Below are 13,507 nucleotides of genomic sequence, written 5' to 3' on the forward strand. Positions count from 1 at the left end.
GAGCACAGAGCAAGAAGATCCAATCTACAATTAACAGGATTCTAAAACACAGAACAGACGGTATAAAGCTAAAAACAACAGAATTGCAAAGTCAAAACAAAGAAAGAGGCCAGAGACAGAGGAAGATGATGCAGTGCCAAACAAAATTAAGCTAGAGACTATAAAATGAAGCAAGGCAGAGTCAATGAACATTTCTAAGCTACAAAGAAAAACAATTTTTTTTTGTAAGCCACCAGGGTGACAAGGATGAAGGAATGTGCACCTTACAGGGTTACAAATAAGAGTTTGCTTGGGTTTTTTCTAAATAAATCAACAAAAACCAAAGACAAATGAAAGACAAGACTCAAATCAAAGGCTGTATTCCAAGGATTATTTACCTACTTATCATTCCCAGAAGAAGCATCAGAAAAAAAAAAAATTAAAAAAACAAAAACAAAAACAAAAAAACAAACCTTTTTGAACAGCTAATATTAAGCAGATTTGTTAGGCAAACATTCTTCCCAGACTGGACTCAAGAGGATACTTCAGATTACCAAAGGCTGAATTTCAAATAAACCGTGAAAGCTGTTAAAGTGTTAATTAGAACTGACAGCGAGCCACATATTACAGAGATGAGTAAATCAAAGGTAGGCACTCATATTGCTAAATCAATAAGTGAATACAATTAATTTTGAAGTTTAAAGCAAGTCCAATCAAAACCTCAATAGCATTGTTTTTAGTTAAAAGAATATGAGACTAGAACTTGATTATTTGAACAACTAAAAAGGAAGGATAAATTAAGTAATGTGACAGAGGTGCCAATTATCAATACAATGGCAACCATATCACAAAATATAACTGTATAAAATTAACATGTTATATATCTTAAATTTGCCAAAGTATGTCTTTTTTTGTATGTATGTCAAATGTATTGCTTTTTGTTTGTTTTAATAATAAATTTATTTTTTATTGGTGTTCAATTTGCCAACATACAGAATAACACACAGTGCTCAACCTGTCAAGTGCCCCCCTCAGGGCCTGTCACCCATTCACCCCCACCCCCTGCCCTCCTCCCCTTCCACTACTCCTAGTTCGTTTCCCAGAGTTAGGAGTCTTTATGTTCTGTCTCCCTTTCTGATATTTCCTACCCATTTCTTCTCCCTTCCTTTCTATTCCCTTTCACTATTATTTATATTCCCCAAATGAATGAGAACATATAATGTTTGTCCTTCTCTGATTGACTCATTTCACTCAGCATAATACCCTCCAGTTCCATCCACGTGGAAGCAAATGGTGGGTATTTGTCATTTCTAATGGCTGAGGAATATTCCATTGTATACATAAACCACATCTTCTTTATCCATTCATCTTTCGATGGACACCGAGGCTCCTTCCACAGTGTGGCTATTGTGGACATTGCTGCTAGAAACATCGGGGTGCAGGTGTCCCGGCGTTTCACTGCATCTGTATCTTTGGGGTAAATCCCCAACAGTGCAATTGCTGGGTCGTAGGGCAGGTCTAGTTTTAACTCTTTGAGGAACCTCCACACAGTTTTCCAGAGTGGCTGCACCAGTTCACATTCCCACCAACAGTGTAAGAGGGTTCCCTTTTCTCCACATCCTCTCCAACATTTGTGGTTTCCTGCCTTGTTAATTAGCCCCATTCTCACTGGTGTGAGGTGGGATCTCATTGTGGTTTTGATTTGTATTTCCCTGATGGCAAGTGATGCAGAGCATTTTCTCATGTGCATGTTGGCCATGTCTATGTCTTCCTCTGTGAGATTTCTGTTCATGTCTTTTGCCCATTTCATGATTGGATTGTTTGTTTCTTTGCTGTTGAGTTTAAGAAGTTCTTTATAGATCTTGGAAACTAGCCCTTTATCTGATAGGTCACTTGCAAATATCTTCTCCCATTCTGTAGGTTGTCTTTTAGTTTTGTTGACTGTATCCTTTGCTGTGCAAAAGCTTCTTATCTTGATGAAGTCCCAATAGTTCATTTTTGCTTTTGTTTCTTTTGCCTTCGTGGCTGTATCTTGCAAGAAGTTACTGTGGCCGAGTTCAAAAAGGGTGTTGCCTGTGTTCTCTAGGATTTTGATGGATTCTTGTCTCACATTTAGATCTTTCATCCATTTTGAGTTTATCTTTGTGTATGGTAAAAGAGAGTGGTCTAGTTTCATTCTTCTGCATGTGGATGTCCAATTTTCCCAGCACCATTTATTGAAGAGACTGTCTTTCTTCCAGTGGATAGTCTTTCCTCCTTTATCAAGTATTAGTTGACCATAAACTTGAGGGTCCACTTCTGGATTCTCTATTCTGTTCCATTGATTTATGTGTCTGTTTTTGTGCCAGTACCACACTGTCTTGATGACCACAGCTTTGTAGTACAACCTGAAATCTGGCAGTGTGATGCCCCCAGATATGGTTTTCTTTTTTAAAATTCCCCTGGCTATTCTGGGTCTTTTCTGATTCCACACAAATCTTAAAATAATTTGTTCTAACTCTCTGAAGAAAGTCCATGGTATTTTGATAGGGATTGCATTAAACGTGTATATTGCCCTGGGTAACATTGACCTTTTCACAATATTAATTCTGCCAATCCATGAGCATGGAATATTTTTCCATCTCTTTGTGTCTTCCTCAATTTCTTTCAGAAGTGTTCTATAGTTTTTAGGGTATAGATCCTTTACCTCTTTGGTTAGGTTTATTCCTAGGTATCTTATGCTTTTGGGTGCAATTGTAAATGGGATTGACTCCTTAATTTCCCTTTCTCCAGTCTCACTATTAGTGTATAGAAATGCCACTGACTTCTGGGCATTAATTTTGTATCCTGCCACGATGCCAAATTGCTGTATGAGTTCTAGCAACCTTGGGTGGAGGCTTTTGGGTTTTCTAGGTAGAGTATCATGTCATCGGCAAAGAGGGAGAGTTTGACTTCTTCTTTGCCAATTTGAATGCCTTTAATGTCTTTTTGTTGTCTGATTGCTGAGGCTAGGACTTCCAGTCCTATGTTGAATAGCAGTGGTGAGAGTGGACATCCCTGTCTTGTTCCTGATCTTAGGGGAAAGGCTCCCAGTGCTTCCCCATTGAGAATGATATTTGCTGTGGGCTTTTCATAGATGGCTTTTAAGATGTTGAGGAATGTTCCCTCTATCCCTACACTCTGAAGAGTTTTGATCAGGAACGGATGCTGTATTTTGTCAAATGCTTTCCCTGCATCTAATGAGAAGATCATTTGGTTCTTGGTTTTTCTCTTGCTGATATGATGAATCACATTGATTGTCTTACGGGTTTTGAACCAGCCTTGTGTCCCGGGGATAAATCCTACTTGGTCATGAAGCATAATTTTCTTAATGTACTATTGGATCCTATTGGCTAGTATCTTTTTGAGAATTTTTGCATCCATGTTCATCAGGGATATTGGTCTATAATTCTCCTTTTTGGTGGGGTCTTTGTCTGGTTTTGGAATTAAGGTGATGCTGGCCTCATAGAACGAATTTGGAAGTACTCCATCTCTTTCTATCTTTCCAAACAGCTTTAGTAGAATAGGTATGGTTTCTTCTTTAAACGTTTGATAGAATTCCCCCTGGGAAGCCATCTGGACCTGGACTCTTGTGTCTTGGGAGGTTTTTGATGACTGCTTCAATTTCCTCCCTGGTTATTGGCCTGTTCAGGTTTTCTATTTCTCCCTGTTCCAGTTTTGGTAGTTTGTTGCTTTCCAGGAATGCGTCCATTTCTTCTAGATTGCCTAATTTATTGGCATATAGCTGTTCATAATATGTTTTTTAAATCGTTTGTATTTCCTTGGTGTTGGTAGTGATCTCTCCTTTCTCATTCATGATTTTATTAATTTGAGTCTTCTCTCTCTTCTTTTTAATAAGGCTGGCTAATGGTTTATCTATCTTATTAATTCTTTCAAAGAACCAACTCCTGGTTTTGTTGATCTGTTCCACAGTTCTTCTGGTCTCGATTTCATTGAGTTCTGCTTGAATCTTTATTAACTCTCTTCTCCTGGGTGTAGGATCTATTTGCTGTTTTTTCTCTAGCTACTTTAGGTGTAAGGTTAGCTTTTGTATTTGAGTTCTTTCCAGTTTTTGAATGGATGCTTGTATTGTGATGTATTTCCCCCTCAGGACTGCTTTTGCTGCATCCCAAAGATTTTGAACAGTTGTATCTTCATTCTCATTAGTTTCCATGAATCTTTTTAATTCTTCCTTAATTTCCTGGCTGACCCTTTCATCTTTTAGCAGGATGGTCCTTAACCTGCATGTGTCTGAAGTCCTTCCAAACTTCTTGTTGTGATTTAGTTCTAATTTCAAGGCATTATGGTCTGAGAATATGCAGGGGACGATCCCAATCTTTTGGTATCGGTTCAGACCCGATTTGTGACCCAGTATGTGTTCTATTCTGGAGAAAGTTCCATGTGCACTTGAGAAGAATGTGTATTCAGTTGAGTTTGGATGTAAAGTTCCATAGATATCTGTGAAATCCATCTGGTCCAGTGTATCATTTAAAGCTCTCGTTTCTTTGGAGATGTTGTGTTTAGAAGACCTATCGAGTGTAGAAAGCGCTAAATTGAAGTCACTAAGTATAAGTGTATTATTATCTAAGTATGTCTTAACTTTGGTTATTAATTGATTGATATATTTGGCAGCTCCCACATTCGGGACATATATATTGAGGATTGTTAAGTCCTCTTGTTGGATAGATCCTTTAATTATGAGATAGTGTCCCTCTTCATCTCTCACTAGTCTTTGGGGTAAATTTTAGTTTATCTGATATAAGGATGGCTACCTCTGCTTTCTTTTGAGGACCATTCGAATGGTAAATGGTTCTCCAACCTTTTATTTTCAGGCTGTAGGTGTCCTTCTGTCTAAAATGAGTCTCTTGTAGACAGCAAATAGATGGGTCCTGCTTTTTTATCCAGTCTGAAACCCTGAGCCTTTTGATGGGGTCATTAAGCCCGTTCACATTCAGAGTTACTATTGAAAGATATGAGTTTAGTGTCATCATGATATCTATTCAGTCCTTGTTTTTGTGGATTGTTCCACTGGACTTCTTCTTAAAGGGGAATTTTAAGAGTCCCCCTTAAAATTTCTTGCAGAGCTAGTTTGGAGGTCACATATTGTTTCAGTTCCTGCCTGTCTTGGAAGCTCTTTATCTCTCCTTCCATTCTGAATGAGAGCCTTGCTGGATAAAGTATTCAGGGTTGCATGTTTTTCTCATTTAGGACCCTGAATATATCCTGCCAACCCTTTCTGGCCTGCCAGGTCTCTGTGGAGAGGTCTGCTGTTACCCTAATACTCCTCCCCATAAAAGTCAGGGATTTCTTGTCTCTTGCTGCTTTAAGGATCTTCTCTTTATCTTTGGAATTTGCAAGCTTAACTATTAAATGTCGAGGTGTTGAACGGTTTTTATTGATTTTGGGGGGATCTCTCTATTTCCTGGATCTGAATGCCTGTTTCCCTTCCCAGATTAGGAAAGTTTTCAGCTAGGATTTGTTCCAATACATATTCTGGACCTCTGTCCCTTTCAGCACCCTCGGGAACTCCAATTAAACATAGGTTTTTCTTCCTCAGGCTGTCATTTATTGCCCTTAATCTATCCTCATGGTCTTTTGTTTGTCTCTTTTTTCCTCAGTTTCCCTCTTTGCCATCAACTTGTCTTCTATGTCACTCACTCGTTCTTCTGCCTCGTTAACCCTCGTCGTTAGGACTTCTAGTTTGGATTGCATCTCATTCAATTGATTTGTAATTTCTGCCTGATTGGATCTAAATTCTGCAGTCATGAAGTCTCTTGAGTCCTTTATGCTTTTTTCTAGAGCCACCAGTAGCTTTATAATAGTGCTTCTGAATTGGCTTTCTGATATTGAATTGTAATCCAAATGTTGTAATTCTGTGGGAGAGAGGACTGTTTCTGATTCTTTCTTTTGAGGTGAGGTTTTCCTTCTAGTCATTTTGCTCAGTGCAGAGTGGCCAAAAACAAGCTGTATTGGGAAAAGGAGAAAAAGAGAGGAGAGAAAGAAGGAAAGAAAAGAGAAAAAGAAAAAAGAAAAAAGTAAGAAAAAAGAGAAGAAAAAGAGAAAGAAAAAGAAAGAAAGGAAAAAACAGGGTAGGGAAAGCAAGCAAAAAAAAAAAAAAAAAAAAAGAAAGAAAGAAAGAAAAGAAAAAGAAAAAACCAACACGGGGTAGTATCTTCTGATTCTGTGTACTTTAAGTCCCTTGACTTCCCCTGGAACTTGTCCGTCTAGCTGGTCTTCTGGGGGAGGGGCCTGTTGTGCTGATTTTCAGGTGTTAGCACTTGGGGGAGCTGCTCTGCCCCTGCCTGGTGCAGGGCTCAGTGGGGGTTGTTTACCCCGTGAGGCCCCAGGAGGAACCACCACAGTGGCAGCAGCCATCTCTGGAGCCCTGGAGTCAGCTCCCGCAGTAACTACGGAGCTGATCTGCTCAGCTCGGGGCAGGAGCGTCTTCGCTGTCCTGGGCCCTCCTGGCCTCTGCCTGTCCCGGGGGGAGGCCGGATCCTGGGCTGTGTCCTGGCGCCCTGTGCTCAACGCCTGCGCTGTTGGATTCGGGCTCGCAGCCAGGAAGCCCCCTCTCTGCGGAGCCGCCTCCCGATCCCCTCCGAGCTGCTCTGGGTCCCGCCATGCGCACTCTCCCCCGGGCGCAGTTGCTCTGTTAGTGTCCCAGGGAGCCTGAGGGCATCCCTGCCCTCCTGGGGTCTTGCTCTAATTCCCTGCGAGCCCTTTTCTGTCCAGGAAGATTGGTGAAGCTCCTGCTTCTCCAGGACGGAACTTTTCTGTCCTGGGGGCACTCCCCCCGGCCTTAGCCGGCTTCTCGCGGGGCCCCTCCCCCTTGGAGGCCTTTTGTTTCTTTCTCTTTTCCCGTCTTCCTACCTTGATAGAAGCGTGAACTCTTCTCACTGTAGCATTTCAGCTGTTCTCTCTTTAAATCTCAGGCCAAATTCGTAGATTTTCAGGATGATTTGAAGGTTATCTAGGTAATTTGGTGGGGACAGGTGACTTGGGGACCCTACTCTTCCTCCATCTTGCCCCTCCCCTCTGTTCTGTCAAATGTATTTCAATTAAAAAATTAATCTGGAAGGATAAGTGGGCAGAATCTTCTAAGAACAGTTTTAATAGGAAAGTTAGGAAATTTATTCTACTAGTTATCAAAACAAAAAAACTACAATAACTAAAACTGTCTAGGGGCACCTGGGTGGCTCAGTTGATTAAGCGTCTCACTTTTGTTTTTGGTTTTAAGTCATGATCTCAGGATTGTGAAATCGAGCCCTGTGTCAGGCTCTGCTCTCTTTCTCTCTCCGTCCCTTCCCTTCCTCAAGAAAAAAAAAAAAAAAAGTTCTTTGACATGAAATTTGATAGGTTAATGAAAAGAAAAAATGGCCCCTAACAGATTTTAGTACACTTAAAAACCTTAACTATATCTGGGGCAGTCCCAGTGGCTCAGCGGTTTAGCACCACCTTCAGCCTGGGGTGTGATCCTGGAGACCCGGGATCAGGTCCCATGTCATGCTGCCTGAATGAAGCCTGCTTCTCCCTCTGCCTCTGTTTCTGCCTCTCTCTCTCTCTCTCTGTGTCTCTCATGAATAAATAAAATCTTTAAAGAAAAAAAAAACCTTACTATATAATAAAGAAGACACCACAAGTCAATGAAGGATGGAATACTTAACAAAGATAACCAGAAAAACTTCCTAAGACTGCATGAAATAAAATCGCATTAAATTCTAACATTCTTTACAATATTTATACCTAATTCTATACTTATACTAAACAAATTCCAAACGTATTTCAGAGTTAGATGTTATAAACTCAAGAGGAAAATATGTGTGATTCCTTAACTCATCTCTGGAAGTGGATCACAACAATATCAGGTTTTTATATGTTATAAGAACAAAGGACAAATTGGGAAAATATTTGCAATAAATACGACAAAAATAGTATTCTATATTATATTCATACAATAAATATAACAAACTCAATAAACACTTATTGAAAGCTCACTATGTCACTATGTACTATTCCCAGTCACTATGCACTGGGATATATATATATATATATATATATATATATATATATCAACAGAAATAGAGACAAAATACAAGAATGGGTAAATACAGAAAAAAATACAAATGACTAATGTCATTATGAAAAAAAGGTTCAGGGATCCCTGGGTGGTGCAGCAGTTTGGTGCCTGCCTTTGGCCCAGGGCGCAATCCTGGAGACCCAGGATCGAATCCCACGTCGGGCTCCCGGTGCATGGAGCCTGCTTCTCCCTCTGCCTGTGTCTCTGCCACTCTCTCTCTCTCTCTCTGAGTGACTATCATAAATAAATTAAAAAAAAATTAAAAAAAAAGAAAAAAAGTTCAATCTAAATAGTAATCAAATAAATGCAAATAAAACCAATAATGAGAAAGCATTACCCCTATCAAATTTGGCAAATATTTAAAATGTAAATCCAAGTTTTGGTGAGGTTAGGTAAGAAAAGACATGTTCATATGTTGCTGAGTGGAGCTTTCTATAAAATTTCTGGGAAGAAATCTGGAAATTAGTATGGATGACCTTCAAAATGTTCATACCTTATAATGTGTGATTCTACTTCTAGGCAATCTAGCTTAGGAAAATAATGTGAAATTGGGATAAAGCTTATAGACAAAAGACATTCATTTGCATTATAGCAAATAAAAAACCTAGAAACCTTTGAAACATTATAATGTTGTACCTAATAAAACTTAAAAAAAAAACTACTTCCCCCCAAAATGCTTAATTTCACAGAAAAATGCTCATAATGTCTGCTACAGAAAAATCTAAGCTCATAAAAATATGATAAAAGCAGAATATTTCAAATTACAAAATCATGATGTTCACATATATCTATATAGGTTTAAATGTAAAAAACTGTCTAATAAGAAATACAATGAAATACTAAAAGTGGTTATCTCTGTTAAGATTGAGTAATTTTATTCTCTTAATTCCCTGTAATCATCACATATGACATTTATGATAAAAATTATTAGAAATTGAACAACATGAAGCAACAAAATTATACAAAGCATTTTATGGCACTTAAAAAGCATTTTCATACATACGGGTTCATTTTATTTTAACAAAACGCTATCGAGGTGTATAGTTGAAGAAACTGAGGCTCGGAGAAGTTAATAACTTGACAAGGTCACTTAGAAATAAGATGGGGGGCCAGGATTAGTGTAGGCAATCAATGTGAACTGAAGGCTGTGATGGGTTAACCCCTGAGAACAGGAAGACAAATAAGACAAGATGTCCACACACAGGAAGCCTAGAGTCCAGCAGAAGAGAGAGGCAAGAAGTGCAGCGCACATTACAGACTCTAAGAAAAGGACAGGTTCTGGTTTCAAAGGGATACATAAAGGAAAGAGTGGTTCATTTTACCCACTGAGTCAGGGAAGTTTTGAGTTGCCACTTGTGAGAAGGTAATCAACAGGAAAAAATTGGCAGGAATATGGAAAGGGTATCACAGGCAAAGGGAGACAAGATTTAGTTTCTGGCTGGATATGGATGAGAAAGAAAAAAAAAAGTGATCTAAAATGACTCCCAGATTTCAAATTTGGATTGGATAGAAAGTAGCATCACTCAATGAGACAGGGAAAACAGAAGAATGAATCTGGGGAGAAAGATCGTAAGTTTGATTTCTGAAATAACACGTTTGAGATTTCTGTGGAGCCTTCCAGGAGAAACTAACATGCACTTGAACACAAGGATTTGGAGCTCAGGAAAGAATATCTGTGCTCAAGTCTGGGTTGTTTACGAGCATCTAAATGGTAGCTGATCCCATGGAAACAGGTAAGATCAGCCAGGTGGTCATGTAGAGTGAAGGACAGAGGCCAAGGTGGGGACCTGGGATTTAATGATATATAAGGATGAGCAGGGGAGACAGGAGGAACAGTAAGAGGCAGGGGAAAAATACAATGTCCTAAAAACCAAGGAAGAAATTACTTCCTATTTTCTTATAATTGCCAGGATATTTGTGGGCCATCATCAGCATTTTGCAGAAAGAAAAATAAATGAACACCAAATATGAATACAAATATCACTAGAAGAGTATTTCATTCCTTACTTCATCTCTGCTGATGAGTTCATTGGAAAAAGTGAGTCCAGGCATGAGACCTCTTTTCTTTAGCCAGAATATAGCAGCAAAAGATCCAGAGAAGAAAATCCCTTCTACAGCAGCAAAAGCCACGACTCTTTCCCCTGGGAGACATAAAATAGTTTTATTTTCTGAAATATCACATCTCGTAGACATTTTCAAGCTTCCATATAAAAAAATACATATTTTTACATATATTTATACCAATATCACAACTATTTTGCCAAGAAACAAAATCAATAAATTAGTGCCATGGCCAAGGGTCTTCAGAGGAGGAAATATGCTACCTCTACCTACTACAGCAGAAAAGTATGTAGGTATGTCTACTTCAAATTTTATGTCAGACATTGGACTCCTATAGGTCTTGGTATCTGGACAAAGGAGATCTTTTCCTACTCAAAGGAAAGAGGTGATTTATCTGCGCACCACACGTGCCTATGAGTATAGTACATGCATATAAGTGTGTGCGTGTATTGGGTAGAGAGTAGAAGATAAGTTTTTAGGACAAATGTCTCCTTCTTTATGGTTAAGGGAGGGGAGGTTGCTGAGGTTTTTATTTTTAGAAACCTAAGATATCTGACAGATTAGCAGTAAACATTTCACAAAACATTGTCATGCACCTACAATTTAAAAAAAGATGTAAGTCCAGCTAAGATAATAAGTATATCTATTGGATAAAATAACCCAGCACATAAGCAAAAATACTATCTCCTGCTAAATTTCAGGCCCAATTTCAGAGACTACTCACTGTTAGGCAAGGACTGTGCAGAAGTCCATCTCCTCAAAGGTCTATAATGGAACTATATCTGTAATACTGTCTCTAGGGGTTAATTATAAGTCTAACCCAAACAAATGTCACCACATTACATATGCTCAGGAGAAGTATTTATATATGTTTCTGTCTAGGGAGAAAGGTTTGGTTTATAAGACTGTGAGGATAAAAGGCAATGGAGTGCTTAAATGACAGGTCTGTTTCATCAATAACATCATAGCTTGTATCCCAGTACTGTCACACCAAACACAGAGTGGGTGCTTGATAAATGTGTTCTGAACTGAATCAGTGGAAAATATCTAGGCACCAGATGACAAACACTACTATTCATTCTATGAAAGCTGCTAAAATCTGATCCAGAATACTCAAAACTTTCAGAACAAAGGTAATTATAATATTTAAACTTCAAAAAGAAAGATGACTTAAATATTTCTGGCAGTCTGTAAATAGCGCTCTGGTTTGTCCTCATTCTTTTCTCTGATTATCTTAAATAAATCAAATCAGATTATATCAAATATTTGCCTATTAGAAGCCCAAAAGGTCAGAAAAACTTCTATAGCATTTCATTTTTACAGATACAATTTTAAGTCATTTTGAAAAAAATAACAGAAGAAAGGTAAATTAAATAAGTACTTACTGAGTATTGACTGTGTAGAAGGAATTAAGACTCTTTAGTGTACTAAATACAAAATATAATAATAATCACTATGGTCTGCTGAGTCTTAAAAACAAAAACAGCTCTTTAGGAGCACCTGGGTGGCAGTCAGTTGGGTGTCTGCCTTCGGCTCAGGTCATGACCCTGTAGTCACAGGATCAAGTCCCGCATCGGGCTCCCTACTCGACAGGGCGTCTGCTTCTTCCTCTGTCCCTCACCCCACTTGTACTCTCTCTCTCTCTTTCTCAAGTAAATAAATATAATCTTTTTTAAAAAATATTTTTTAGACTAGCTATATTTTTTAAGATGAAGATTCCTTATTTTAACATATAGATTGTATTTTCATCTTGCTATTAGTAAGTTAATAGATAGTTACAATTGATGCATTCTTCATTGTCACATAAATGTAAGAGAACTAGACTATAACACAAACATTGTGAATAAGAGGACATTTTTATTTTAACTATTCTATGCATTCATGTAAATGCTATAGAATGAAAATCAGGACAAAAATCATTATAGAAGGCAATTCTTTTTGGAAAGAATTAAAGGATTAAGAGAGGTAAACTTTACAAATTTCAGGAGTAGATGTAAATTTAAAAGACTTCCAAAATATTTCTTCTAAAAGCTTTAATGAATGTGAAGGCCTTATGATTTTAGAGATGAGAAAGTACGATACAGTTTTTTTTAAGAGGTAACTTTATTTCTGCCATATTTTCTTTAACTTTTCATTTCAATAATTTCACTCAGAATGTATAGTTCTTTGTTATGTGGGTCCTACATAATGAAAGATTCTTGTGATGTACAAATTTATGTCTCCAGCAGATGCCCCACTGAGTACAGAGCCTAAGGTGGGGCTCAATCTCACAACCTTGAGATCATGACTTGAGTCAAAACCAACAGTCTGATGCTTAACAGACTGAGCCACCCAGCTCCCCACAAAGCCTATTCTTTAAAATGATACTCTCAATTATTTGTTCTCAGGGTCTTGTACAAAATATGTGAAATTCTAGCTTTTTTTTTTTTTGCATGTACAGTTGACCCCTGAACAACAAGGAGTTAAGAGTGCTAAGTCCTTGTGTAGTTATAAATCCATATATAATTTTTGACTCCCCCAAAACTTAGCTATAATAGCCTGCTGTTGACTGGAAGCCTTATAGATAACAGCCAACACCTATTTTTTTTTGTTTATATGCATTATATACTGTATTCTCAGAAATTTTTATTAAGAAAATCATAAGAGCTAAAAACTTTATAAATCCCTGGAGCCCAAGCAGTGTGAAGAAGAGGCGAGAACGACCCCAGGACCGGCCAAAGCCTGTGTGCTGCTGCATCCCCGCATCCAGCGCTTACGTCTCGCCGCCGTCGCCACCATGCCCAACAGAAAGGCTGAAGGGGATGCTAAAGGAGATAAAGTCAAGGTGAAGGATGAGCTGCAGAGAAGATCTGCAAGGTTATCTGCTAAACTTGCTCCTCCAAAGCCAGAGCCCAAGCCTAAAAAGGGAGAGAAAGTACCCAAAGCTAAAAGGGGAAGGCTGATTCTGGCAAGGATGGAAATAACTCTGCAGAAAATGGAGATGCCAAAACAGATCAGGCACAGAAAGCTGAAGGTGCTGGAGATGCCAAGTAAAGTGTGTGCATTTTTGATAACTGTGTACTTCTGGTGACTGTACAGTTTGAAATACTATTTTTAATCAAGTTTTATAAAAATGCAGAATTTTGTTTTAAAAAAAGAAAATCATAAGAAAAAAGAGAAAATACATTTACAGTACTGTACTATATTTATCAACAAAATCTGCATATAAGTGGACCCACATAAGTCAAACCCACGTTGTTCAAGAGTCAACTGTAATGGGAAATGTTTATTCTTTTTTTGTCCCAAAAGTTTACACATTAGCCTATATGTTTTTCTGATCGCTGACATTTGTCCAAGTAAGCTATACAGACCTTTTTCTTTTAACCTTTTGAC

The 13,507-nt window shown here is 38.3% G+C and overlaps 1 protein-coding gene across 6 annotated transcripts in view; it reads right to left on the reverse strand.

Annotated features, from left to right (window-relative positions):
* RRM2B (ribonucleotide reductase regulatory TP53 inducible subunit M2B) overlaps positions 1 to 13,507 on the reverse strand; it is a 63,911-nt gene that overhangs the window by 33,001 nt on the left and 17,403 nt on the right. For all 6 annotated transcript variants that reach the window (XR_012006577.1, XM_072774096.1, XM_072774095.1 and 3 more), the window contains exon 6: positions 10,082 to 10,215. Coding sequence is in view for 5 of the 6 variants with exons in the window: in XM_072774096.1 (XP_072630197.1) it covers positions 10,082 to 10,215 (134 nt within the window). In the remaining variant the exon portion in view is untranslated. The remainder of the gene's footprint in view (positions 1 to 10,081; positions 10,216 to 13,507) is intronic.

This window comes from Canis lupus, chromosome 14 (genome assembly GCF_048164855.1).
Source record: "Canis lupus baileyi chromosome 14, mCanLup2.hap1, whole genome shotgun sequence".
NCBI lineage: Eukaryota > Metazoa > Chordata > Mammalia > Carnivora > Canidae > Canis > Canis lupus.